General features: G+C 42.1%; 1 protein-coding gene across 1 annotated transcript in view; it reads right to left on the minus strand.

Annotated features, from left to right (window-relative positions):
* LIPC (lipase C, hepatic type) overlaps nt 1-21,309 on the minus strand; it is a 206,775-nt gene extending 185,466 nt beyond the window's left edge. Inside the window, exons 1-2 of the mRNA XM_075857942.1 lie at nt 21,229-21,309; nt 20,940-21,066 (exon numbers count right to left, since the gene is read on the minus strand). Of these exons, the coding sequence (XP_075714057.1) occupies nt 20,940-21,018 (79 nt within the window). The 5' untranslated portion in view covers nt 21,019-21,066; nt 21,229-21,309. The remainder of the gene's footprint in view (nt 1-20,939; nt 21,067-21,228) is intronic.
* Nucleotides 21,310-25,954: the final 4,645 nt, after the last annotated feature.

The following is a 25,954-nucleotide window of genomic DNA, read 5'->3' on the forward strand; positions in this document are numbered from 1 at the left end:
GCAATCGTATTCTCTATGAGGAGGTAACACTTCGGAGGCCTCCTTAGAGAAAACATCAGCGAAGTCCTGAACAAACTCAGGTAGCGTGTTCACCTCCTCAGGGGGAGAAATAGAATTAACAGAAAAACATGACGTCAAGCATTCATTACCCCATTTGGTAAGATCCCCAGTATTCCAGTCAAACGTGGGATTATGCAACTGCAACCAGGGAAGGCCTAAAACCAAATCGGACGATAATCCCTGCATCAACAGTACAGAGCACTGCTCTAAATGCATGGAGCCAACAAGGAGTTCAAAAACAGGGGTATGCTGTGTAAAATAACCATTAGCAAGAGGAGTGGAGTCGATACCCACTACCGGGACAGGTTTAGGCAAATCAATCAAAGGCATAGCTAGAGACATAACAAATTCCACAGACATGATATTAGCAGACGACCCTGAATCCACGAAGGCACTGCCGGTAGCAGACCTACCACCAAAAGAGACCTGAAAGGGAAGCAAGATTTTATTACGTTTCATATTTACGGGAAATACCTGGAGCCGGGACATAATTATACCCACCCGCTGGCTCTCAGAACCTGAGGAGGGGGGCTTTAAACAAAAATAGAGCCTACAACTCTCCCGAAAGGAGAGAAAAGTCTTTCGGTCCCCTGAGAACCGGTCAGGCAACTTGAGGTGGGGTTTAAGAGGTGAGGTGAGGGGCACTACCATGGTAGCATCAGGCTGGTTGACCCTCTGAGCCAGGGCCTGGACCTGTAGGAAGAGACCCTGCATTTGCTGAACTAGGGTCTCAAGGGGGTCCATAGTGGTGTGAGGGACCAGGGTAGAGTAGGTATATGGGCTTGTGATTATGTAATGACAGGGATAGGGAAACAGACAAGTGAGCCCTAATCTACCCACCACTCAGTCCCTGCCTACTTGCAACGACCCGCCCTAGGCGACGGGGTACAACTGGGCGACGGTCCCTACACTCAGTAAGTGCACGACAGACAACCAGACAAGGAAACACAGAACAAAGGGAAACGGGGCAGTTGCGCACGGCAACACCGTGAGCAACAAGAGTTGTAAACGAGCCGAGTCAAACCAGGAGAGTACGAGGTGCCAAACGCAGAGCAGGAGAGTAGTCAGTAAGCCAGGGTCAATACGAAGCAGGGACAAGTAGTTCAAGAAGCTGCAGCAGGGCCAGGAAACCAACAGAGAAGAATCACAAGCAAGGAGGAACAGGAAAGGCAGGTATAAATAGACAGAGGGCGGGAGCTAGCTCCGTCTGGCCAGGCTGTGATAGGCTCTCCCACTCCTAAGCCTGCCATCCTGAGTGGTGGAAGATGGAGTCAGTCTCACAGACATAGAAGCAGGTGCAGACTGATTACCTATGGGCGTGGATACAGAAGCTGTGCCTGGCATGGAGTATATAAACTCAGCTCTTTAAATGCGACAACGGAAAACACAAAAAATAGCTTGGTCACGAATTGCAGACCTGGTGGCAGACTACATTATTTGAAGATGTGCACCCATGTGCTCATAGACAAATGTGTGCTTCTATACAGTTGTACTACATTTGGCAGTGACAATGCCTAATGCTCTTGGCAAAGTGATTCCTTTTTACTGAAGCCTGGGTGTGTAATTGTATCAGGATTAGCCCCAATTGGCTGGTGTCGGTTGCTGGTTCATTGTTGAAGGCAACATTGCAGTAGCCACTGTAACACATGTTATTAAAGATAAAACAAAGGGATTTTTGTCTCATAAATAGGTCCAGTTTGTGGAAATACAAGTCACTTTTTTGGTTGTTTGCCCAATGATAAATGTCAGTTGAGCCACATCCGATAATAGATTGGGCAGAATGTTTGCTGCGATGAGTCAGACTAAAAGGGGTTTTACACTGGGCAATCATCGGCCAAACGATCGTTCATAGAACGCTCGTTGTCGATAATTGCCCAGTGTAAAAAGGGCAGCGAACAGCAGATGAACGATGCTCGTTTATCTGCTAATCGTATAGTTTTAAAAAAGTTAAATATTATCGTTGTCGGCAGCACATCTCCCTGTGCTGCTGACATGATAATGTATGGGGACGAGTGATCAGAGTAACGACCGCTCATCCCCATATATAGTTCCTTGTGACAGGAGCAGACGAGCGCTGATCAACGAGCTGTCTCGTTGATCGGCGCTCGCTGCCCCGGCCAAAATCGGCCGTTGCAATAAGGCCTTAAACCCGGAAGTCTAGGAAAATTATGTTTGAATAATTGAAAGGTCTCCCACTGCCCACACATATGAGATGTTGGCCGAAAAATGTTTAAAACGAACACCCTGATTGGCCAGTTAATAGGGTTGCATACTACTGGACAACTGATTACCTGTCCAGTATTGGTCATCAGTACATGATCTGTGGGGGTCCAAAACCCGGACCACGCACCGTTAAGCCGTTTTGACTGCCTCTGGGCACCGGACGTACATGCCGGAAGCAGTTGGCTCCTGCCACGGAATAGCGGCCGAGCTGCAGTACTGTGAATAGGAGTAGAGCTGCAGTTGGCTATGCTATGTATGGAGCCAACTGCTTCCGGCTCTATTCATCACATAATGTGAAGTAACATCCGGTGCCCGCATGCCACCAGAGCAGCTGATTGTTGCGGGGTCCGGGTGTCGGACCCACACCAATGATATACTAATGACCTATCTGGTGGATGGGTCATCAGTTGTCCGGTAGTGGACAACCCTTTTAAGTCGCTTCTGTTGCTGGAGGGATCTTCTGTTGCTGGAGGGATCGTTCGTATGAGCTGATAATTTGATGTTCCTGTTACATGACCCGATTTGGGCCGTGAAAACGAGTGCTGAAACAGCTTATTGATCGGCACTCATTTGCTCCTTTTACAAGAAGCAATGATCGGTTTTGTATGGGGATGTGCGATCGTTACCATGATTGTTCATCCTCATGCATTTCCGTCATCTCAGCAGCACATCTCCCTATTTACACTATGTGCTACCAACTAGCGACCAATTTATTGGCCTCATAAATGAGCAAATAAACCAGCATTTGCATGTTCATTGGCCATGTTTACACATATGAATCACTGGTTTGCTTGATCATTGGCCCATATAAAAGGGCATTTAGTGTTCAATTTCTCCTTCAGAACCGTCACAGAATAAATGAAGCATTACACAGTGCCCATTCAAAACAATGGATGTCTGCGTAACGCAGGGCAGGGCAGGTCCTCCACAGTGAGAGATGCTTTTGTATTTTCTCTCCACTCTGGCCTAAAGATGAAGATCCTGAACATAGGAACCTTCTCTATTAATGCAATATTCCCGAATAGGGTGTATGAAAATGGGTTTTATAAACTAGACACCTATTTAATTTCCACATGGAGGTCTGATGTTGCTCTGTTAAGCACCCAAACTCTTTGGAGTAACTTGAATATTTATTTTATGTCTATTTACTATCAAACCCTTTCTTGAAGACCTTAAAGTAAGTAACTTGTTCTCTTATCAAATAGTTGTCTCACAATTAGTGACCAAGAAATTTAGCTCACCACTGCCATGTAGTCGATGATGCCCAGACCACGACAGACCTCATAGTCTAAGTAGTTGAGCACCTCAAAAAGCGTATGTATGAGCCTTTTCTATGCATGTAGGGTCAATTTTTGATTAATTTACAGATATACATTAGAAAATTGCATGACCATAATTGCCTCATATATACTATAAGACGAGACCTTCCAGTCAATCTTGTAGCCAAACAATCAGGCAGAAACTGGCAGATTTACATGTACAGTTGTCCAGAGTTTATTGTGCACAGTGACAAACAGCAATGTAAACAGGCTTGCTTTAGCAGGAAATGTAGAAAATAAAAGGTCCTTAGTTTCAGGATAACATACAACTCAAGTTCAATGCTTCTCACCAAGCTTTGTAGGTTCAGTCCAAATGTACTTGCTATTTGCACCCTGGTGAATTCAGGCTTTGCACTCCCATTCTGGTCTTCCTGCAACACCACACACTCCACCCTGCTTCCTGGCAGTCTTCTTTATTAGTCTCTCTGGACACACCTGGACTCCAGGTAGACAACACCAGGCATGGAGTATAGAGCAACCTTCTTACATATTTAGTCACCCATAAAGCCCGGACCCAAACTCCAGTTACTTACATTACTGAGACAAGAAGCCTCAATGACACATATCTGCCATCAACTACTTTACCCACAGATTGTTTACTATATCTATCTATCTATCTATCTATCTATCTATCTATCTATCTATCTATCTATCTATCTATCTATCTATCTATCTATCTATCTATCTATCTATCTATCTATCTATCTATCTATCTCATATCTATCTAACTATCTCATATCTATCTATCTCATATCTATCTATCTATCTATCTATCTATCTATCTATCTATCTATCTATCTATCTATCTATCTATCTATCTATCTATCTATCTATCTATCTATCTATCTATCTCATATCTATCTAACTATCTCATATCTATCTATCTCATATCTATCTATCTATCTATCTATCTATCTATCTATCTATCTATCTATCTATCTATCTATCTATCTATCTATCTATCTATCTATCTATCTATCTATCTATCTATCTATCTATCTATCTGTATTCAATTTGAATGTAATTTCTAAACATATTTCTGTAGGTTCACTGGAGGTGAAAGAGTCTATTCTTTAGGTGTAGTCTTGAATGTAACTGTATTCTGAATTGAATATGCTAACACGGTACTGTTGCCTTTCATGTTCGTTGAAGAAAGACACTGTTCACTACAAATATCTCATAAGCTAGATTTAATATATCAAAAGGGGAACTCTCTAAAGCATTTTTCTTTACAGAGGATCTTTCATTGTCTGTTACAACTAAGTTTCTTGAAAAAAATCGATCTGCGGTAGTCTCTTATGAAATTGAGTTTCGTTTTTCAGCAGCATAACATGTAGTATTAATGAAACAGTACTATATTTCACAAACTGCACGATCAAAAAATGCATCATATACACAGTAAGTCTATGGCGGAGCGGCCTAGTGGGTCCACATACCCTTAGATCGTGACAAAGTCTATTACAGAATTGATAGTAAGAAGCAGAGAACATAGAAAAAATAATTGTAGTTCGACCTTTGGACACAAAACATTAACATGTTTGTTGTACAAAGCCAAGAACTATCCATTTACACTGAAAGGATACATTTTTTTAAATGAAACATTGGAACCGATATCTGGAGAAGGGAAGGGAAATTGAGGAATTGCTCTTCCTCTGGGATCTGTTTCTGCTTTTGATAAAATAAAAGAAATGGAATGAGGAATGAATTCACCCCTCTAATACTTCTGTGCATTTAAACTTTAGCTCACGGCTGCTTGAGTCCTTATTACAGCTCCTATGTGGTTGTTGCCCAGACCCTTAAAGAAAAAAATCTCAGATATGGCTGCGTAGGGAAGTTGGGTAAACACTCCTGTGGGAACTGTAAAGGCTACCATATTTTTCTTACCAGTTTTCCTACAAAGTGATACGTTAAAGGGGTATTCCCATCTCACATATTTATATCCACAGAACATGACATAAATGTCTCTGGTACCCGCATCTATAGCAAGAACAGGGGTCACCTGACCCTCGTCAACCCTGGTGAGGCAGCCACTGGCAGACGATTCTAGGCAGAGGCTTAGTGGAGAGGTGGCCATGCATGCGTGCGTCTCCCTCAATTCTGTTCGATGGAAGTTACGGAAACAGCCGAGCTGCGGAGTAAGGGTGGATTTACACATGACAGTTTTTGTTACAGGTATTTTTGCAACTGAAAATCAGTTCCATTCATCTTAATGGAACTTGCAGAAATCCATGCATCTGTTGTAGAAACAACCCCATTCGAATGAATGGAACTGATTTTCAGTCGCAGAAATTTCTGTATCAAAATCTGCTATATGTGACTGCACCCTAACTTCCATAGAACAGAATGGAGAGATCCATGCACATGTGTGCCCCCTTCTCCATTCATTCCCCACCTGGATGCGTCAGTCAGCACCCGCCTCACCAGGTGAGACGGGGGTCAGGGGACACCCGTTCTCCAAATAGGTGTGGGTCCCGGAGGTGAGACCCGCATCTATCACACACATTTATGGCATCCTGTGGATATACCATAAATGTATGAAATGGGAATACCTCTTTAAGTTAAGAAATAGCTGAAATTATGTCATACTGTACCTTACCAAAAGACAATTTAAAGTGTTAGATTTTGCTTTATGTTACAGGTTAATGCTTTTGAAAGAAGACCTGTCACTTTTCTGTTTCCTGTGCACATTGTAGGAGCTCTTTTTTTTAATTAATCTTTTCATTTTTGCTTCACAGCATTCCAGCAGCCATAACTTTTTTCCAGTTGATGTAGCTGTATGAGGTCTTGTTTTTTTGTGGGGCAAGTTTTATTTTGCGTGCCACCATTTCAGGTACATATAGTTTTAACGTTTATTCATTTATTTATTTTTTCTAGCAGAAGGAGTGCAGAAAATGCAATCCAGCGATTTTTTATTTTTTATTTTTTACATTGTTCACCAAAGATTCAACATGTTAACTATGTTTTGTTGGTTATCACAGAAATTACAGGGATACTAAATCTGTATAGTTATGTTTATGTTTAATTACTTTTGTTATTTTCATAAAAAACCTCAGAGTGGTACAGACAGGGCCGGCTTTAGGTTGGATGGTGCACTGTGCGGGACTCTCTATTGCCGCCCTCTACACAAACCAAAAATTAACCACATATATAGACATGCACATACTGGAACATATATACTGTACATACATAAAGACAGAAAGACAGATATTTAGACATACAGGCAAATATACATACACACATCTGGAATATATACATACAGGTAAAAATATAGGTATACAGACACACATATACACACACACACACACACACACACACACACACACACACACACACACACACACACACACACACACACCAGCAGATAAGTAAACAGACAGGAACATATAGAAAAACACATAAAAGGCAAATACAAGCACAGAGACACATTCACAAACAGACCCATATATACCCAGTACAGATAATGTAGTAGATTTCACATGCAGTCCTATGTAACACCACAGATAACACACAGTGATAACTCTCTGAGTACAGATAATGTCGTAGATTTCACGTGCGGCCCTATGTAACACCACAGATAACACACAATAATAAGGAGTACAGATAATGTAGTAGACGTTACCTGCAGTCCTATATAACACCACAGATAACACAGTGATAACTCTCTGAGTACAGATAATGTCATAGATGTTACCTGTAGTCCCATGTAACACCACATATAGCACACAGTGATAACTCTCTGAATACAGATAATGCCGTAAATGTTACCTGCAGTCCTATGTAACACCACTGATAACACAGTGATAACTCTCTGAGTACAGATAATGTCATAGATGATAACTATACACACACACACACACACACACACACGCACACACACAGAGGCATATATATATATATATATAAAAGGGTAGCAGAGTATATAAGGGGCAGCTGGGTTTTTAAGGGGCAGCAGAGTATATAAGGGGCAGCAGGGTATATAGGGGCAGCAGGGTATATAGGGGGCAGCAAGGTATATTGGGGTAGCAAGGTATATAAGTGGAAGCAAGGTATATAAGGGGCAGAATGGGTATATAAGGGCAATGGGGTATATAGGGGCAGTGGGGTATATAGGGGCAGAAGGGTATATAGAGGCAGCAGGGCATATAAGGAGCAGCAGGGTATATAGGGGCAGCAGGGTATATAAGAGGCAACAGGGTATATAGGGGCAGCAGGGTATATAAGGGGCAGCAGGGTATATAAGGGGCAGCAGGGTATTTAAGGAGCAGCAGGATATATAGGGGCAGCAGGGTATATAAGGGGCAGCAGGGTATATAGGAGACAGCAGGTTATATAAGGGTCAGCAGGATATATAGGGGGCAGCAGGATATAGGGGCAGCAGGGTATATAGGAGGCAGCAGAGTATATATAGGGCAGCAGGATATATAGGGGGCAGGCGATTATATAGGGGCAACAGGGTATATAGGGGCAGCAGGGTATATAAATGGCAGCAGAATATATAGGGGCAGCAGAATATATAGGGGCAGCAGGGCATATAAGGGGCAGCAGGGTATATAGGAGGCAGCAGGTTATATAGGGGGCAGCAGGATATATAGGGGCAGCAGGGTATATAGGGGCAGCAGGGTATATAGGAGGCAGCACAGATATCTTAATTTTATCTGTTACTGTTATCTGCTACTTAGTAGCCCAGTAGCGCCCCCTACATGCTTGAAGGGGGCAGCGCCCTGTGAGCTCGCACACCCCTAAGGCCGGTCCTGTGTACAGAGCACTGATACAAGTGTATGATTCCCTACTTTAACTCGGTACAGTATACCTCCAATTTTATATGGAGCCATACAGAGTTTTTTGTTGTTGTTGGTTTGCAAACCAAGCCAACAAAAAAAGGGGCATCTAGTATTAGATTCCAAATGTATAGAGGTATTTTGCTCTAGAACCTGGGTAAGTCTGGGTATACTGGGTAACTCTGGCACCCAACAAAACTTGTATGGCAACACACAGAGGCCATGCAGCTTCGTACTATGGGGCTGTACAGCCTCCATCCGCGGCTTCACAGGCTTCATGTACACGGCTCTGTCATGTGCATAAGCTCTATCTTGTGTGACTTTTTTTATAACTAAGGGACTTAATGATTTTTACTTTTAAGAAATAATTCATTGAAATGCTTATGTATTCCAAGGCATTGTTGTCATCGGTCACTGACAGTCTCCTATTAGACCATGCTTAGAGCATTTAACGATGGCTACCTATCGACCCCCTGTGGGGTGAGGGAAGGGGTTAAATGAAAAAGCTTGAGAATGACTATTGGGCCTCTGTAATTAATTAATATAAAAAGTTTAAGGTGACAGATTTGCTTTAAGTACATGCCTATGCATGTGATAAAGAGACCTTGTTTATTGTCACATAATTCCTTTATAAGAATCCATACAGAAATAAAAGTTTGGAAACCACAAATAGTGTGAAACAGATGACCATCTGTACTGTGATATCTGTGATATCCATATAGATAGCACAAATATAAAGGTTTCAAAGTTTACCTAATTTAATCACAATAGCCTTGGTCCGTGCACGGGACTTGTCTTTACTGCTAACCATATGGACAGTATTAGGAGTTATCATGACATGACAGTTGAAAAAAAATCCAGCAGGTTTGACTTCCTTGCGACCAGTGGCGTAACTACCGTGGTATCAGCTGTAGTGGGGCCGGCGGCTTGAGAGGGCCTCCATATGCCCGGTGGCGCCGCTAGCAGCCGTTATGGCTGCTACAGCGGTAGTGACGCTACTACGGGGCCCACGCCGCCGAGCCTCTAACATGTATGGGCCGGGCGACAGAGGCCCTCTCATGCCTGGGAGGGTTGCTAGCACCGGAGGGGGCCCCGCTGCTAGCGACAGTCACCCCCTCTTGCAGTAATTGCACCAGCGCCTATAGCACGCAGGTACAAATACATGCATCAGCGCTGGATAGCTGGACACGGAAGCCCAACCATTCAGCGCCCTTACAATGATGCTGATTAACGGGGCAAAATGACTTGCCCCGCCAATCACCACCTTTCAACGACGCTAGCGGCGTGATGACATCATCGTGTCGCTTCCGTGCTTGAAAGCGCTGATTGACGGGGCAAGTCATTCTGCCCTGCCGATCAGCGCCTTTGAATGACGCGCCGCTTGCGTCTTTAAGCTCCAGCAGACCTGTTCAGAAGAGATCAGATCTGCATTGCCACCGGACAGCGCGGGAACGGGATCAGGGTGAGTATGTCATTTTTTATCTACTAAAACTGAGTGGCTTTACCTACAGTGGGGGCTATATCTACAGGGAGGGGTCTATATGTTGGGATGTGGGCCACTATATACAGGGGGGTCTATATGTGGGGATGTGGGGCACTATCTACAGAGGGTTCTATATGTGTGGATGTGGGGCACCATATACAGGGTGGTCTATATTTGGGGATGTGGGGCAATATATATAAGGGGAGCTATATGTGAGACACTATATACAAGGGTGGGCTATATGTAGTGCACTATCTATAGGGGAGCTATTTGTAGGACACTATCTATAGGGGTGGGCTATATGTGGGGCACTATATAGAAGGGTGGGTTACCTGTGGGGCAATAGATACAGGGAGGCTATATGTAGGGCACTGTCTACAGGGGTGTGCTATATGTGGGACACTATATACAGGGGGAGTTATATGTGAGGTACTATCTACAGAGGTGGGCTATACGTGGAGCACTGGTTAGCACTGTTGCTTTGCAGCTCTGAAGCCCATATGTGGGCACTATCTACAGAGGGCTGTATGTGGGACACTATCTACAGGGGCTTCTATGTAGGGCACTATCTATAGAGGCTCTATGTGGGTCACTATCTACAGGGGCTATGGGGGCACTATCTACAGGGAGCACGGTGTGCGTGTGGGACACAGTGTATGGTACTATTATAATCAGGGACAGAGTGTATGGCGCCATTATAGTTAGAGGTGCAGTCTATGACCCTTTGCTATATTTAGAAGTGTTGAGAATTTTATCTTCGTTTATAGGTGCAGAAATGTTTTAAAAGTGGGAAGCTGAAGACATCTGAGCGGAAAACTGCAGAAATGGGTCGTGGCCGGAAGAAATCCATCATAGTGGTCTGGACCGGAGGGAGAAGAAAAGAATTAGAATCTGAGACGTCACCAGTGAGTCACTTCATGTAAATGTTTATTCTGCCTCTAATCAGTAATGTAGTCACTGTATGATCTGCAGCGAGATAATGGGTGGTATGATATTTTTTTGTGAAACAGCATCTCCCAGCGTATCCTTACCATTGGTCGGGCCATGCTGGGAGCTGTAGTTTTTACTCTGTACAAACCTATACGGCAGGGGTTGCACTAAATTGAGCTTTATTTGTTCTCGTGTTGTATATATGTACTGAGCTTGGTTCTGAGGCTGTATATATGTACTGATCTTGGTTCTGATGCTGTATATAAGTACTGAGCTTTGTTCTGGTGCTGTATATATGTATGAGATTTGTTCTGGTGCTGTATATTTGTAATGAGCTTGGTTCTGGGGATGTAGATATGTAATGAGCTTTGTTCTTGTGCTGTATATATGTATGAGCTTGGTTCTAGTGCTTTATTTATGTACCGAGCTTTGTTCTGGTGCTGTATATATGTACTGAGCTTTGTTCTGGTGCTGTATATATGTCAGAGCTTGGTTCTAGTGCTGTATTTATGTACTGAGCTTGGTTGTGGTACTGTATATATGTCAGAATGTGGTTCTGGAGCTGTAATTATATAGGATATATTTATAATAACAAAATTGCAGGGCAGATGGAATTGTTCTCATTTCATTGTATATTTCATGGGAACCTGTCTGGTAGTTTTAAATCCTTGAACCACCCCCATGCGGTAATACATGACAAGACAATATTTCCAAATGTATGTTTTTTTCAGATGCAGCAAAATCTTTAAAATCCACTTTAAAAACGTCGCACACTATATGCTAATTACTCATTAGAGGGTCATGGGGCAGTGCCGCTATCCTGAAGAGTCACATAGTCCTGCCTCCAAACCCACCTTTCCATGTTTGATTGACATCCCCCTGGCTGATACAACTTTGTCGGATGAGCCATTGCCTTGTGGCACTATATACAAGGGAGGGGGGCTGTGTGGCACTATACACAAGGGGGGGCTGTGTGGCACTATACACAAGGGAGAGCTGTGTGGCACTATACACAAGGGGGAGCTGTGTGTAACTATACACTATACACATGGGGAGCTGGGTGGCACTATATATAAGGGGCTGTGTGGCACTACTAAGGGGGGGCTGTTTGGCACTATCTACTAGGGGGCTGTATGACACTATTTACAAGGGGGAGGGCTGTGGCCCTATCTACAGGCGGCTGTGTGTGGCACTATCTACTAAGGGGGGCTGTGTGGCACTATATACAAGGGAGGGGCTGTGTGGCACTATATACAGTGGCAGCTGTATAGCGCTATATACAGGGGGGCTTTATGGCGATATCTACAGGGGAGGTGGGGTGCTATCTACTAGTGGGGTGTGACTGTCTATAGGCGGGGCTGTATAGCACTGTCTACAGGGGGACTGTATGGCACATTCTACAGGGGACACTATCTATAAGGGGGGCTGCTTGTGGCATCTGGGGGCTCCAGTCAAGAGTCTGCTATGGGGCTCAGTCTTTCCTAGTTACGCCCCTGCTTGCGACTGTTGTGTCGTGGCAATATGTGGGGAACTATCTACAGGGTGGCTATATGTGGGGCACTATATACAGGGGGGCTATATTTGGGGTGCTATCTACAGGGGTCTACATGTGCGGCACTATCTACAGGGGTCTGTATGTGGGGCACTATATAGAGGGGCTAGCATCTACAAGGGGATCTATTGGGGGATACTATCTACAGGGGGCACTATCTACAGGGGGCTCTATGGGGGCACTATGTACAGGGGCTCTGTGAGGAGCAGTATCTACAGGAGGCTCTATAGGGGGCACTATGTATGTGGGGCACTGTCTACAGGGGGCTCTATGCAGGACACTGTCTACAGGGGGCTCTATAGGGGCACTGTCTACAGGGGGCTCTTTGGGGGGAAATATCTGCAGGGGGCTCTATGGGGGGCACTATCTACATGGGGCATTGTGTGTGTGTGTGGGGGGAACACAGTGTATGGTGAAATTATATTCAGGGACACAGTGTATGGTGCTATTATAGTAATGGACACAGTGTTTTGTGCTATTATAATTAGAGGGGCAGTGTAGGGCGCTATTATATTTAGGGGTGTAGTGTGTGGCACCATGAAAATTTTATCTTCGTTTATAGGTTCAGAAATGTTTGAAAACAAAGAAGCTGAAGACATCTGAGCAAAAAACTGCAGAAATTGGCTGTGGCGGGAGAAGTCATCATAGAGGTCTGGACCGGATGGAGAAGAAAAGAGAAAAGGAACAACTAGAATTTGAGAAGACGTCACCTGTGAGTCACTTAATGTAAATGTTTATTCTGCCTCTAATCAGTACTGTAGTCACTGTATGATCTGCAGCAAGATGATGTTTTTTTTGTGGGGCAGACATACAAAATATCGGTTGTTATCTAATATGAATTTGATCTTGGGTCTTGGATCTTGGATCATTCTTTGACTTTTTCACCTGTACTCTTTATCCAGTGACTACATATTTATGTATCGATAGTTTTTTAGATGTGTTTTTTGTACAGTGTTGTCAATACCTTGATATTATACTGCCTGATCACATGTATATGTAATGTGATACAATTATTACATTATTACATTTTTATTATGTGTTGTTTTATATTGTATGTGATGTATGTTTTTATAAAATATTTTCTAAATAAAGATATTTTTTGATATATTGGTTAGTGCTTTACTTGTACTATTGGTGACTTATAGTTCTAGAATTTTTGCCTATATATGTCTTGATAGGTATTCTTTTTCCAGTGTTGATATATATTGATATTATTGCTGAAACAGGTTTTCTGTCTGGCTTGGAATTTATAGGTATTGAAATATGCCATGATAACCCGGTAAAATCTGTAATGTCAGCCATATTGGTTGTAAGCCTGCTTTTCAAAGAACAGATATAACTAAGAAATGGCTCAATAGAATTTACAACAATTTCACAGAAGAAGACAGCTCAAGATCTTATATTTACTGGTGATTTTTATTTCATGGGGCAACACTCGTTTACTTCATAAGTATCAAAGTGGAGTCCTCATTTAATTCCTGAAAACGCGACAGCTGTCTGACTGAATTGAGAACTTCAAAGACCCGCAGCTGAAAAGTCATTGCAACAATATAAACAACACATTACAATTTTTCTTCCAGAACATGACAAGGAGAGAGAGGTGATGAAATTACTAGAGATGAATGAGTTGTTTCCGTTAATAAGTGATTGGATTCGCTGAACGTAAGCTAATTTGTGATTTTGCTACAATATGATCTTCACTGCTAGACAGCTAGTCAGATGGCATAAAACGTGATCACTTTACCACAATATATTTAAATGTATGTTAAATCACTCACTCAGGCTATCACTCACTCAGCTCACTGCTCTTTGATTTATAAGTAAGCAGTCTAGATCTAGAGGATGAGGCCCCTAAACTCAGAAGCAAATTATTTCCCTGATATAGAAAGGTGAGGGTAGTGGAGTCCTAGGGCTTGTCCACACGTAGCGGAATTGCTGCGTATTTTCCGTCCAGAATTGCGGACGGAAAATACGCAGCAGAATACAGTAGCAGCAAAGTGGGTGAGATTCAACAAATCTCATCCACTCGCTGTGTAAAATTTCCGACCAGAAATTGACCTGCAGTGCAAAGTTTTAGTATGTCAATTCCTGCTGCGGAAAGTGGACTGAATTGCTGCATTTTTCAGAGGAGATGTCACCATCTCCCAGCATTGAGAAAAATCCACAACATTCTCTGCAGTAAAAAAATGCAGGAAATGGTGCGCTTTTTCCACAGCGGAAATCCTACTAGTTTCTGTGGAATTGCTGCAGAGATTTTCTGCAGCAATTCCGCTACCTGTGGACCAGCCCTTAGAGTACAGCTGGATCAAGATCTGTAGGGGTTAGCAAGTAAAACATTGTCTGGACCCCTTCGCTTTTTTTGGAAGATACCAAACAGAATATCTCTGAAAAATCCCACTACAGGTAAAAGATGAAAGGTATACAGCTAAATACCAACACCACACAGTTCTTAAATATTCTAAAATGTAGTGTCTAAATAAAATGAGTAAAAATGTTTTTTTTTTACCAGAATGCAATAATTTCTTAGTTCGTCTGCGTTGAAGGCATCGTTAGGGGCCCCATCATAGACCTGACTGAAAATACATGAAACAATAGCGCAGCATGCTGGCAGATGCCAGTTACAGACATGACAGCGCAGGCCTGCCCCCTCTTCTACTCTCCTATCCTCCTTTACATCGATGTTACGCGTGGTTATGGGAGAATAGGAGGAGCTGGAGTCCTGATATATAATGGGAGGGTGGGTGTTCTCTGAGACCGCCATTTTTTTTGAGTCTGGAACTCGACAGTGCCGCATTTACCGCCGCCTGCCAGAATAGGACTCATCTGGAAGTAGGCCAGGAGCCCGCAGCAGCACTACTGACACATTATGTCAGTGATCACTGTGTCAGGCAGGCTGCTGAACAAGTAGTAAACCCAAAAGAAGAAATGATCGACTAAAGCACAACAGATTAATAACAAAAAATACAAAATTTTATTAACATGAAAATGTAACAAGGTTAAAACTGGAACAGGGAATGAGTCACTCAATAAAAAGACATCGAGAACGATCATGTACCAGTTGTAGATGTAACATAAATCTATACAACACTGTTTGTTTGTTAATACAGCAAAGAGAATAGTACATATACCTATGTAGACCTGTAGCTAATAGAGCCAAATGGGTGATGACAAAAAAAGATCCACATGGGATAAGATGCATGTATGTAATGCCTGGGTCACCTCTGTGAGAGAAAATGTGTGGCAATCGTTACATGTGAGTACCTGAGTGCAGTGATTGTCTGCATGTATGTGATAGACTAATATAAGCCATAATGTGTATTTGCAGAATCAATGTTTCAGATAACAACAATGTGCATGGGCTTACAAAGGGGTAACAGGCCAATGGCAGGCATAAAGTCAGTAATGGCTGTAAAACATACCGGTGGACATGATGGAGACGTGGAAAAGGATGTCTGGACCCGAGACCCGAGATTGCGAGATTAAAGATAGGATATCAGGGTTAAATATCGCTATTTAGCCCTGACAACATATGATCATCTGAATGGACACTCGTGTTGACATATAAAGTTTGATATAAGTGACAAAGCAATCCATGCGCCCAAAACCACATAAAGCTTTTTCATCCTGGCCAGTATTTTGTGGTTAAAAATACTTTTTTCTAAATGGAAATGTTTAACTGTAACTACCCCACGTCATCTTTGACATTCAAAGACATTTTAGAAGGGCATCTATGCTGCAAGTTATTTGCAGAGCACAAATAAACAATACAGTTACACAAAGTACAATCAGCCTACATTCCCATGTATGGAATAAACCAACATTACTTCATCAAAAAAAAATCTAGCTGTGTATGTAAAATAACCTGCAACTATGGACTTAGAACCATAGCTATAATAGCAACCATAATAAAAGTAATTTGACTAACAAAAATAAAATAAAAGGAATAGAAGTAATATTTGTAAGAAAGAAAATCTGTCTATATGCATATACTTTGTTATAAAAAATAATTTTACAACACTGCACAACAACCTATTTATTATAGGAGAGCTCTACTTAGACACAAATCCAATTGTGGAAAGATAGGATCAAAGGCAAAGACCATGGTTGCACAATAAAAGTCTTTTATACTGGAAAGTATGCAGAATTAGGTAATAAACTTTTACAAATAACAACGTTTAGCAAAAAGTCGCCAACAAACCTCAACAAAAAGACTCAAATATAAAATTTAAAATACTATGTCCAGTATAATAGCATCTTACCCTTTATACACATCCATATATCCACCAAAGGTAGTTATACCTAGTTAGTGAAATGTACCATACTCATACTTACTAGCTTCACGAATATCACAGTCTAAAGCCCGCTACAGATGTGTCCTTCCTTACCTTTCGTCAAATTTCAACAAATCCTGAGATGTGTGGCGTGTGATGACCAACTTTGAAAAAAAACATTATTTTGCGATATTCTGTCAAAAAATATCTATGCTATATGTGTCTATGTGTGGCCACCCAGTGGTTGTGATGTGAGCTACAGCTTGTCAAGGGCATCATGGTGTGATATTTCATTGAATTTCTTTCATGGGAAATTAATGTCCTTAAAGAGGACCTGTCACCTCTCCTGACATGTCTATTTTAGTAAATATTTGTATTCTCCGTGAAATAACAATTCTGGAGCATCTTTTCTCAGAGCTCTGAGTTGTGCCGTTCCTCTGTTATTCCTTCTAGAAGTTTATAAATAAATGGACAACTGGGTGTTACCATTTCCCTTGTCAAAGGGGCGTGTTCCTACACAGTCTCACTCTGTCAGCACTGATTGGACAGTCTCAGTCTGCGTAGGGACACACGCCCAACTGGTAACACCCAGGTAACAATTTATTCATAAATTTATCGGAGGAATATTAAAGGAACCGTATGACGCAGAGTTCTAAGAAAAGATGTTACAGAATTGTTATTTTATGGGGAATAGAATTGTTTACTAAAATAGACATGTCAGGAGTGGTGACAGGTTCTCTTTAACCAAAATAATGCAAAGGTAAGGGTGGACACATCTGTATGTCCCCTCTTTAGCCCCTTCTTATGCTTCAAGTCCAGAGTCCTCGAATGCTAATACAGATTATCATCCTCATCTAAATGGCAGCGCAGTTCTCATTTCAGCCTATCACAGATATATCCACACTCTGTGCTTGGCATATGAATCCTTTTTCTTATCCATATTTACATCTGCTCTTGATTGGTGATCAGTGGAGCCCATCTTAAAATCAACAGGTCTGTGCACTTCTTAAATGGGTAGACTCATATTTTTTATTTTTATTTTACTTTAGCAAATAAAGCTTTTTAGTAAAAAAATACTAGTATGTAATTTTGCGATATAAAATATTTTGTATTGTGCAACATTTTATATTTCTTCGATTATATAAGCTACCAATTAAAACAATATTTGGTTGCTATGGTGGAATCCAGGAACATGTATAAATATATTTATTGGTATGTGTTAGAGCAGAAGGGTCTCTAAAGCAAAACCCAAACAGACCCTTCTGCTAGGGATAGTTGATGCCTTAACTCCCTACTTTCCTGGGAAACGATGGCCCAGGCCTTGTTGCCCCATACCATGCCTTTCTACAGCTACTATCCTTTGTAGGAGAGAAGGCTGGCATGATACCCTGGCTGTCTCCCCTTCACTTTTTTTTTGCTGGAATTGGGTACACTTTGGCTTGCACAGTATAGTTGCACACTTTGGCCTTAAAGAGGCTCTGTCACCACATTATAAGTGCAGTATCTCCTACATAAGGAGATCGGCGCTATAATGTAAATGACAGCAGTGCTTTTTATTTAATAAAACCATATTTTTTCACCACTTTATTAGCGATCTTAGATTTATGCTAATGAGTTGCTTAATGCCCAAGTGGGCGTATTTTTACTTTAGACCAAGTGGGCGTTGTACAGAGTGTATGACGCTGACCAATCAGCGTCATGCACCCCTCTCTATTCATTTAGGCAGCGCATAGGGATCCTTTTAGATCCTTATGTGCTGTCTTATACTAACACATTAACAATACTGAAACAATACTGAAGTGTTTAGACAGTGAATAGACATTCCACGGGATGTCTATTCACAATCTCTGCACTTCGTTACTGTTTTTGTGGTAGTTACAGCAGAGCAAAGTGTAATCCCGCGAGATTACGCAGTAAATGACAGGTTACAGCGAGATTACGCTTTGCTCTGCTGTAACTACAACAAAAACAGTAACGAAGTGCAGAGATTGTGAATAGACATCCTTTGGAATGTCTATTCACTGTCTAAGCACTTCAGTATTGTTAATGCGTTAGTCCCCAGGGCTTCTATGATACTTGTTGTTAGGGCATACTAAGGTTTGCCGTAGCCACCGCCTGTGTACTTATTAGTTCACAGGCTAGTGTACTTGCATACATAATTACATAATGTGTATGCAAATATGTTACTATGTAAATATATTAATAATTAATAAAACATCCATTATGGCATTACAAAAATAGTACTAAAAATGACTAAGAAATTACAATGGAAAAAGTTAATTTTTTTTTTTTTTTACAATTAATACATTTTATTACAAACCAGAAAATAATATACATGCTTCGTATCATAACCTTGCTGGAAAAGTTCTACTCAATACATATTAGAGGCGATAGTGGAAATTGACTATTTTTGTTCTTTTGTACTGAATGGTATGCAGCTGAATGTGTTTTTTTTTTTGTGTTTTGCACTTAAAATTCCATTGGGAGTTGCAATTTAATTCATTTTAACCTACTTGGACTGATTCAGGTTCTACTAGGCCAGTTTGATGACTAGGTGTCAGGAAAGTTTTATTCTAAATTTATATTAACTTCATGTAATGGATATTAAATGTGCATTAAGCTATGCAAGCTTCCGAGAAAATGTTTTAGCTGACAAAGTGTTAAATATGCTGTACAGATCAAGTGTGTGAGGCGGTTGAACTTCTGAATAAAGATTGCACTCTCCAGAGGAAGTTCAACTGTGGCCTAATCTCATTCTGAGGTGTAAAACATTTCATATGACAGGAAAGCCACAAACGGTTTTCAGTTAGTCTGAATCGCTATATTCCTTGATATGTGTATATAAACCTGTGCTTATGTGATGAAGACCAGACAACTGCTGATCTGCCATTTGTCTCCTTGCCGCAAGAATAATTGAATCACTTATTCAGATGAATCCTTGAATTTTTATTGATAAGAATGGAAAATTCTCCTAACACTAGGCCAGATGAATATGATAACTATTGTGAATGATTGTCTTAGATTTTCTGATCGAAATGGGAAGGATGATGTTCACAGTTCATTCACTGTGATATAGGGAATACCGATGGCTTTAATGACAGCTTTTGGTGGTGATTAGGTAAACCTTGAAAATTAGCAATTTTGCAGATTTACTGATTGACAAATTACTTATTTCTATTCTGTATTTGCCTCATTTAAGACTACAGAAGCTTAAAGGGGGTTGTCCGACGGCCCAACCCCAAAAAAAAAAGAACTCCTCAAACACATACAAAATGCCTAACTAATGCTAAGAGATCATTATCTAAAGAAAGAGTATATTCTTGTGTCTGTCACCTACCCCCAATATCACAGCCAAAACGCTCCCACACTTCCAGTTTGTAGGCGGGACTTAGTGCTGGACTATTGCTGCTTTACTACATGTCCTGTCATGCATTACTGCCCTCTCGGCAGCCGTTTTGCCGCCCACAACTTCCCTCTGTTTGGCCTCTTGAATAGTAGAGAGCCGGGACTTAGAAAGGGGCTGGTTTTGATCACATGTTTGTTGACGTGCCGACACCAACGGTAGTAAGAAGCAGCAAGAAGTCACATGGGGCTGTTTTGGCACATACTGTTGGTGAAAACGAAAATGAAAATACAACTATATTGGTAATCTATTTTAAATCTTATTACAGGCTTACTAGGAAAGTGTTTCTTTTTTAAACGGGAATTTCTATTTAGCCTCCATTGAGAAAATAAGCAAAATTCACCGATAAGTTATTCTGCGAACCAACAGAGCTCACCTCTAGTGGTGATCCTGCTTCTTTTTAGAGAAAACTGGAGCGTGTATTTGGTTTGTATGTAAGTATCATATAGTATTTACTTCCAGCTGGGTCTTTAATAGAACTCATTACTTTGTGTCCATGTGTTTAGGATGAAACTTTTATCTTTGGAATTAGTAGTGTTATATTTTGCATTGTATAAATTATAACAACTTAGATTTCTTCACAGGTCTTCATAGGGTGTGAGTTAGATTTTCAACATCATTATGAATGCATATTGCATGCTGACATTCTGTGTGGTAACTTATTTTACTGTAAGTCGGCTTTTCTCTCACCAAAATTTGATGAACATTAATTATTAAAATGTAAATAAACATTATCTACTATTATGAGTTCTTACTTTGTCATCCACTGTTCTTACTTTGGGTGTTTTGGATTGCTGTAAATCTAATAAGTAATTGTATACCACCAAATAGTTAAAAAACTTAAATTTGAATACATTGATTTGAATATTATTTGTAATATTAAGTCATTAGTAAAATGTATAGAATGTTATTTTACTTACATTTGCATCGCTTTTCTGCAACTGTCTGTTTAAAGATCAGAAAAATCAGAAAGAGACAGAGAATTTGAATTTTCCCCATAGTCACCGAGATGAGTTTGCTGACGCAATGTGTCTGTACTTTATGTACCTACACAGAAGTCAGGAGACATGTTAATTATTAAATTTTTACCACACAGCTTTGAACTTTAATTTTAAAGACAAAAAAAATAAAATAAATAATCTGCCCATTTTTTTTAGAATGTAAAATATATTGGAAAAAAAATCACTTCAAATGAGACATTGTAAATACCTGATACTAGAAGGATGTCACTGTTGGCTTTGGAAAAAAAAATAAAAATATGTGTCACACCTTTTTAAAGCTTGTAATAAGTCACGTGAAACATGCTGGATGATAAATGGTTCAATTCATTTACCTTGGGAAATGGCCATAACCTAGACACAAACAAAGGTTCCCCTACTACTTTCACTTACTTAGGAGTACAAGCAGGTTTTGACAAACGTGTTAAATATCAGACCGGTGTAAATTACGCCTATACAGCATGAAGGGAATTTCTTATACATATATTCCAGCAGATAAATACTCTTACCTTCTTTTCTAAATACATAGGAATTTTCACTAGCAAAACATTACTGTACCTTATACACATTATTTTTCAATTTATTTTCAATACACACAACTATTTAAAAACAAACATACACTATATGGACAAAAGTATTGGGACACCTATACATTACACCTGCAGGAGCTTTCATGACATCACATTCTAAATCCATAGGCATTAATATGGATTTTGTCCTCCTTTTGCAGCTAAAACAGCTTCCACTCTTCTCGGAAGGCTTTCTACAAGATTTTGAAGTGTGTCTGTGGGATTTTTTTCCCATTCATCCAGAAAAGCATTTGTAAAGTCAGACACGGATGTTGGATGAGACGGCTTGGCTCACAATCTCCTTTCTAGTTTATCCAAAAGGTGTTCGATGGGGTTGAGGTCAAGGCTTTGTGTGGGCCAGTCAAGTTATTCCACACCAAACTCACCCAATCATGCCTTTATGGACCTTGCTTGTGCACTTGGACACAGGCTAGAACAGAAAAAGGCTTTCCCCAAAATGTCCCCATCATTATTCCTCCTACATCAAAGTTTCCAGTTAGCACAATGTAGTCAGGCATGTAGCGTTCTCCTGGAATTCACCAAACCCAGACTCGTCCATAAAACTGGCAGATAGAGAAGGGTGACTGGTCACCCCACTGAAAACATTTCCACTGCTTCAGAGTCAAATGGCGGCGTGCTCTACACCACTCCATCTGACGCTTGGCATTGTGCTTGGTGATGTAAGGCTTGTATGCAGCTACTCGGCCATGGAAACCCATGCCATGACGCACTCGGTGCACAGGTTTTATGTGGATGTTAATGTCGGGAGGTTTGGAATTCTGTGGTTATTGAGTCAGCAGAGTGTTGGCGACTTATGCACCTCAGTACTCAGCGACCCCGCTTCGTAAATCTATCCCTTTGTGTCTGAGTTGCTGTGGTTCCTAAACGCTTCCACTTTGCAATAATACCACTCACAGTTGAACATGGAATATCTAGGAGGGAAGAAATATCATGGACTGACTTGTTTCAACAGTGGCATTCTATCACAGGACCATGCTTGAATTCAGTGATCTCTTTAGAATGACCCATTCTTTCACAAATGTTATTAAAGGCAGACTGCATGGCTAGGTGCTGGATTTTATACAACTGTGGCTAGAGATGAGCGAACTTATGAAAAGTTCGGTTCGGCAAGTTCGCCGAATTTCGTGCAAAAGTTCGATTCGGACCGAACTAGTTCTGACCGAACCTGTAATACAAGAAAGCCCCTAAAAATCGTGTATAACACTGTTTTAAAGCCCTAGAAGCCCTGTATAACACTCTTAGGTCACCCATGAGTGTATCCAAGTACTTTTGAGCTGTCTTTAATGCAAAGTTGGTGTCAAAGTTACGCCAACATGTATGGCTCTAGGAAAACGGATGGGACACGGAGATAACTAACAGAAACCACTGCACTTGTGCATGTTGTATGCTTAATGCATTGTTAAAAAAGGTACAAAAATTTACCATTTTAGGCGGCTGATGCCTGCCAGGGTTCATACATATAAGGTGGTAAAAGAAGAAGCAATGGCTTTTGACAAGCCCTCCAAAAATTGACCCTTTTTATTAGCAGATGCCTGCCGGGGTTCTTCCATACATAGTTACATAGTTACATATATAGTTACATAGTTAGTACGGCTGAAAAAAGACACATGTCCATCAAGTTCAACCAAGGGAAGGGAAAAGGGAAGGAAACATTTCTACACATAGGAGCTAATATTTTTTTTGTTCTATCCATACATGGATCCATACATGGATGTAAAAGCATTAAAGCAACAAGCAATGGCTTTTGACAAGCCCTCCAAAAATTGACCCTTTTTATTGGCAGATGCCTGCCGGGGTTCTTCCATACATGGATGTAAAAGCAACAAGCAATGGCTTTTCACAAGCCCTCCAAAAATTGACCCTTTTTATTGGCAGATGCCTGCCGGGGTTCTTCCATACATGGATGTAAAAGCAACAAGCAATGGCTTTTGACAAGCCCTCCAAAAATTGACCCTTTTTATTGGCAGATGCCTGCCGGGGTTCTTCCATACATAGATGTAAAAGCATTAAAGCAACAAGCAATGGGTTTGACAAGCCCTCCAAAAATTGACCCTTTTTATTGGCAGATGCCTGCCGGGGTTCTTCCATACATGGATGTAAAAGCAACAAGCAATGGCTTTTCACAAGCCCTCCAAAAATTGACCCTTTTTATTGGCAAGGGTGAGTAGTAGAAGCACATTAAAAGACACTGGACGACAGTCACAGGACAAAGCCCTGTGGTGGGGCAGGCCTGCTTGTAGCAGACGGGCGGCAGTGGAGGTTTATTGGTGGTAGTAGTCGAGGTAGCCAACACAGACAGCAAGGGTGCAAGCAGTAGTAGCAGCACATTAAAAAAAGAGACTGGACAGTCAGAGGAGGACATAGCCCTGTGGTGGGGCAGGCCTCAGGCCTGCTTGTAGCAGACGGGCGGCAGTGGAGGTGTATTGGTGGTAGTAGCCGAGGTAGCCAACACAGACAGCAAGGGTGCAAGCAGTAGTAGCAGTAGTAGCAGCACATTAAAAAAAAGAGACTGGACAGTCACAGGAGGACAAAGCCCTGTGGTGGGGAAGGCCTCAGGCCTGCTTGTAGCAGACGGCAGTGGAGGTGTATTGGTGGTAGTAGAGGTAGACTAGCCAACACAGACAGCAAGGGTGGTAGACTGGTAGTAGCAGCAGCACATTAAAAAAAGAGACTGGACGACAGTCACAGGACATAGCCCTGTGGTGGGGTAGGCCTGCTTGTAGCAGACGGGCGGCAGTGTAGGTGTATTGGTGGTAGTAGAGGTACTAGCCAACACAGACAGCAAGGGTGCAAGCAGTAGTAGCAGTAGTAGCAGCACATTAAAAAAAAGAGACTGGACAGTCACAGGAGGACAAAGCCCTGTGGTGGGGCAGGCCTCAGGCCTGCTTGTAGCAGACGGGCGGCAGTGGAGGTGTATTGGTGGTAGTAGCCGAGGTAGCCAACACAGACAGCAAGGGTGCAAGCAGTAGTAGCAGTAGTAGCAGCACATTAAAAAAAGAGACTGGACAGTCAGAGGAGGGCAAAGCCCTGTGGTGGGGCAGGCCTCAGGCCTGCTTGTAGCAGACGGCAGTGGAGGTGTATTGGTGGTAGTAGAGGTAGACTAGCCAACACAGACAGCAAGGGTGGTAGGACTGGTAGTAGCAGCAGCACATTAAAAAAGAGACTGGACGACAGTCACAGGACATAGCCCTGTGGTGGGGTAGGCCTGCTTGTAGCAGACGGGCGGCAGTGTAGGTGTATTGGTGGTAGTAGAGGTACTAGCCAACACAGACAGCAAGGGTGCAAGCAGTAGTAGCAGTAGTAGCAGCACATTAAAAAAAAGAGACTGGACAGTCACAGGAGGACAAAGCCCTGTAGTGGGGCAGGCCTCAGGCCTGCTTGTAGCAGATGGCAGTGTAGGTGTATTGGTGGTAGTAGAGGTACTAGCCAACACAGACAGCAAGGGTGCAAGCAGTAGTAGCAGTAGTAGCAGCACATTAAAAAAAGAGACTGGAGAGTCACAGGACAAAGCCCTCTGGTGGGGCAGGCCTGCTTGTAGCAGACGGCACTGGGGTGGATTGGTGGTAGAAGTAGTAGCAGCTGCAGCACCAACAGCGGCACATTAAAAAAAGAGTGGACAGGACAGAATCCCATAGTAGCAGGCGGCAGTAGCAGGCGGCAGTGGCAGCAGCAGCAGCAATGTAAGATCTAATCAGTGGCATCAGGTACAGGGGTTTTAAAATCCTCACCGATCCACGCTTGATTCATTTTCAGAAACGTGAGATTTTCCAAGCTGTTGGCGGACAATCTTGTTCGCTTAGGGGTGACGAAGCCCCCTGCTGCGCTGAATACCCTCTCTGACGCTACACTGGAGGGTGGACAAGACAGTACACCCATGGCAAACTGGGCCAGTTCTTGCCAATGATCCAATCTGCTGACCCAGAAGTCCATGGGGTCTGGGATCAGCATTTCTGACGGAGAAAGGGCACAGTCCAAGTACGAGTGAACCTGGTTGTTTAGGTGCTGCACCTGGAGATGGTGAACATCCCTTTGGTGACTAGTGCTACGATGTGTGTCAGGTCGGGGTATTGGATGTAAAAATGTTGTCATCATATTTTCCAAACTGAATTGGCTGCTGCTGCTGCTGCCGCTGCTGCCACGGCTGCCGCCTATTGCAGAGGTAGCTCTGCCAGAGGCGGTGGAACGATGAGACAGTGGGGAGCGGAGAGTGGCCCCCCGGTCAGACATGCTTGCAGCGGGTGTCTGCCGTTTGAAAGCCATGACAAGCTGGCTGCATAGCTTCTCTCTATAATAAGCCAATTTTGCCTCCCTCTCGGAAGGCGCAAAAAACTCCCCCATTCTGGCTTT

This window comes from Rhinoderma darwinii, chromosome 3, assembly GCF_050947455.1.
Source record: "Rhinoderma darwinii isolate aRhiDar2 chromosome 3, aRhiDar2.hap1, whole genome shotgun sequence".
NCBI lineage: Eukaryota > Metazoa > Chordata > Amphibia > Anura > Rhinodermatidae > Rhinoderma > Rhinoderma darwinii.